This window comes from Salvelinus namaycush, chromosome 1, assembly GCF_016432855.1.
Source record: "Salvelinus namaycush isolate Seneca chromosome 1, SaNama_1.0, whole genome shotgun sequence".
NCBI classification, from domain to species: domain Eukaryota; kingdom Metazoa; phylum Chordata; class Actinopteri; order Salmoniformes; family Salmonidae; genus Salvelinus; species Salvelinus namaycush.
In genome coordinates this window covers 19,035,252-19,039,117 of record NC_052307.1, presented here as the reverse complement: position 1 = coordinate 19,039,117, position 3,866 = coordinate 19,035,252, and the positions used below count along the sequence as shown (strand labels likewise).

Genomic DNA, 3,866 nt, shown 5'->3' with positions numbered 1-3,866 from the left:
GTTCTTGGCCCTCTCCTCTTTTCTCTATACACCAAGTCACTTGGCTTCGTCATATCCTCACATGGTCTCTCCTATCATTGCTATGCAGATGACATTCAACTACTTTTCTCCTTCACCCCTTCTGGTACCTAGGTGGCGACACGCGTCTCTGCGTGCCTGGCAGACAGCTCAGCTTGGATGAAGGCCCACCATCTCAAGCTCAACCTCAACAAAAAGGAGCTGCTCTTCCTCCCAGGGAAGGCATGCCTACTCCAAGACCTCTCCATCACAGTTGACAACTCTACGGTGTCCCCATCCCAGAGTGCAAAGAACCTCGGCTTGACCCTGGACAACATCCTGTCGTTCTCTGAAAGCAGTACTCTGGTTTGCTGGTTCACGCTCTACAACATCCATAGAGTATGATCCTTCCTCACCCAGGAAGCGTCACAGGTTCTAATCTGGGCACTTGTCATCTCCCACGTAGACTACTTCAACTCTCTGCTGGCTGGGCTCCCCACTTGTGCCATCAAACCCCTGTAACTCATACAGAACGCTGCAGCCCGTCTGGTGTTCAACCTTCCCAAGTTCTCCCATGTCAACCCACTCCTTCACGCTCTCCACTGGCTCCCAGTTGAAGCTCGCAACTACTTCAAGACCCTGGTGCTTGCCTATGGATACGCAAGGGGAACTGCTCCTCCCTAATTTCAGGTTCAAACCCTACACTTCAACCCTCTGGACTCTTGGCCGTCCCACCCCAGCAGAAATCCGTCTGAAAACCTTCGTCTTCACCAAGTATCTTGTTTATATCCCACAGTGAGTTATGTTATGCATGATCAAAAAGGATGGTTCCATGGCTTCCCTTTCCTTAACCTGTGTGTGCTTGTGTCAGTGTTGTGTGTGTCAGTGTGAGTTTGTGTGTGAATGTGTGTGTGTGTGTGTGTGTGTGTGTGTGTGTGTGTGTGTGTGTGTGTGTGTGTGTGTGTGTGTGTGTGTGTGTGTGTGTGTGTGTGTGTGTGTGTCCATGCATGTGTGTACATGAATGCATAACTTTGTCTCTCTGTGTGCGTATTTGTGTGTGAGGGGACACATGCACACATGTGTACAGTATGTGATGGGGGAGCCTTCAGAGTCTTCTGTGTATACGTAGGTGGGTGTGCACAGGCTGTGTGGAGAGAGCTCTACCCAGCTATACTCACTGGCTGAGCCTGCAGAGAGGGAGGAGCTCTTCCTCTCAGGCTGTTGCTGCTGCAGGCATAGCAAAGGAAACAGAGAGAAAGAGAGAGAGAGAAAGAGACAGCGAGAGAGAGAGAGTAAGGGGAGGAGAGGGCAGTACCATTGCTGCATCAGTGCCACAGCAGAGTGGAGCAGTAAAGGACTATCGTTTCCTCCTTATTCTTTTACTCTAAACACTCACTGGTTCAAAAGAGGTTTGGAATCAGAGACTGGAGCTCCTTGCACCGCTGGATGCTCTACTATCCTCCTCCTATCCTCCTACTCTCTGTGGATGCTGTGGTATTCTGGATTTCTATTTCTTTGCGTCTCTCCTGCTAAGCACTTCTGCTGCTGCTGCTACTTCTAGACATTTATGGCACTGTTTTGGTTGGAATGTGTTTCTGGCTTCTGATGACTGTTTTTGTCCGTTAAATCTCTCTCTACACTGGTTATAATTTCACCGAGGACTTATAGATCTAGACTTTTAGATGACCTCCGGGACTCCTTGAACTCCACCTGCGGGTACTGTACAGGGCATGCACAGAAGTTGACCTCCAGAGATTGTGTTTGTATGCACCTCTGCAGCTCAGTGGGAAGGAGAGAGGACTAAAGGTGGAACCGAAACTATTGGGTAGACAGACTACTGCAGCCATGTGTACTGTACACACCAGAGCCTGCATGTGCTAGGTTAGCCCACCAGAAGGCTGGCTGGTACTGGCGCACGACTCAATTACGTACACACACACCCAGAGACACACACTCATACACAGCAACATTCTCTGCTGTTCTCAGTGCGCAACAGAGGACAACGTTTGCTACTGTAAGACTGCATTGCGCTCTGAGGCCAGAAAAGTCCAAAAAGAGACAAGAAGGAGAGGAGCAGCAGAGAAGAGGAGGGGAAGAAACAACCATTGAGTAGCAGCTTACCTCCAGGGGGGAACTAAAGTGCAAGGGAGAGGAGCACGGATTGATGAACTGACCGTCTGGTTAAAGAGAGAGAAACTGACCATCTGGTAAAAGAGAGAGAAACTGACCTTCTGGTTAAAGAGAGAGAAACTGACCATCTGGTAAAAGAGAGAGAAACTGACCGTCTGGTTAAAGAGAGAGAAACTGACCATCTGGTTAAAGAGAGAGAAACTGACCGTTTGGTTAAAGAGAGAGAAACTGACCGTCTGGTTAAAGAGAGAGAAACTGACCATCTGGTTAAAGAAAGTGATAAAGACCATAATAAAAGATGAGAGCAGAACTGAACTGACCGGTCTGTTTCCCGCAGCTCCAACATGAACTCTTCCTCCTCTGATGTGAACCAAAGCAGCTCTCCTTTCTGCCTGCTGGGCCTGGGATACTCCTACAACCTCAACACCTGCGTGCTGGAGGTGTCCGTCATTCTCTTCCTCACCATCCTCATCATCAGCGGCAACCTGGTGGTGATCTTTGTGTTCCACTGTGCTCCACTGCTTCACCACCACACCACCAGCCACTTCATCCAGACCATGGCCTACGCAGACCTCCTGGTGGGGGTGAGTTGCCTGGTGCCCTCCCTGTCCCTGCTCCACTACCTCAAGGGGCTGGATGAGGAGCTCACCTGTAAGGTGTTTGTCTACCTGGTGTCTGTGCTGAAGAGTGTGTCCATGGCGTCTCTGGCATGTATTAGTGTTGACCGCTACATCGCTATCACACGGCCGTTCTCCTATGCTACGCTGGTCACACCGTGTCGCCTGCGCGTCTGTATCGGCCTCATCTGGCTCTACTCCGCCCTCATCTTCCTGCCCTCCCTCTTCGGGTGGGGGAAGCCTGGCTACCACGGAGATATATTTAGCTGGTGTGCAACCTCGTGGCAGACCGATCCGGGCTTCAGCTCATTCATCGTGGCTCTGCTGTATGCTCCAGCCACCCTCACTGTGTGTTTCACCTATGGGAGTATCTTCCGCATCTGCCGTCAGCACACCCGCAAGATCACCCAACGCCTCACACGCTTCGGCCCCCAGGGAAACGAGAGGGGCGAGCGTGGTGAAGGGTGCCTGGATAAGCGCTACGCCATGGTGCTGTTCCGAATTACCAGCGTGTTCTACGTGCTCTGGATGCCCTACATCGTCTACTTCCTGCTGGAGAGCGCCGGCCTCTATTGCCACCTGGTGGCCTCCTTCCTCACCACATGGCTAGCCATCAGCAACAGCTTCTGCAACTGCCTCATCTATAGTCTCTCCAACAGCATGTTCCGGAAGGTCCTGGGCCGCCTGTTCACGTCACTTTTCTCCCCCTGTCTGGAACTGGACTGCTGCACCGAGGGGAAGAAGGGTCCTGCTCCACCCAGCCAGCGCCCAGCCCAGGCCTGCTAGGTGTGACAGTCTCCTACAGACACTGTCTGGTTGGTTAGCTACAGTAAGCTAAGGCCTTGGCTTTAGCTCCTGGTGAGTGCAGTGTATTACTACATTGCATGTCACAGGGTGTCTCTCTACAATGGTAGTGCATAGACCCCTGAGGCCAGGCCAGAGAGGTACCCATGTCTATGCCCTTCATTTCAGAGGGGTGGTTTACAGACGGTAGCGGGTGGGGTTTTCTCCAGTCTTTTCTGCAGTGTTCTCCCAAGCGTGGGCTGTCTGTTTCTGGCTGTGTGGATCACCACTGTGCGTGGAGGAGAAGGTATAAGGTAGTTTAGATGAACATCAGAATGG

At 51.6% G+C, this 3,866-nt stretch overlaps 1 protein-coding gene across 1 annotated transcript; it reads left to right on the top strand.

Annotated features, from left to right (window-relative positions):
* The first annotated feature begins 2,349 nt into the window (after window positions 1-2,349).
* On the top strand, window positions 2,350-3,530 carry LOC120050819 (probable G-protein coupled receptor 21). Its single transcript, XM_038997352.1, has one exon. The coding sequence runs from the start codon at window positions 2,472-2,474 to the stop codon at window positions 3,528-3,530; it is 1,059 nt and encodes a 352-aa protein (XP_038853280.1). The 5' UTR covers window positions 2,350-2,471.
* The last annotated feature ends 336 nt before the right edge of the window (window positions 3,531-3,866 follow it).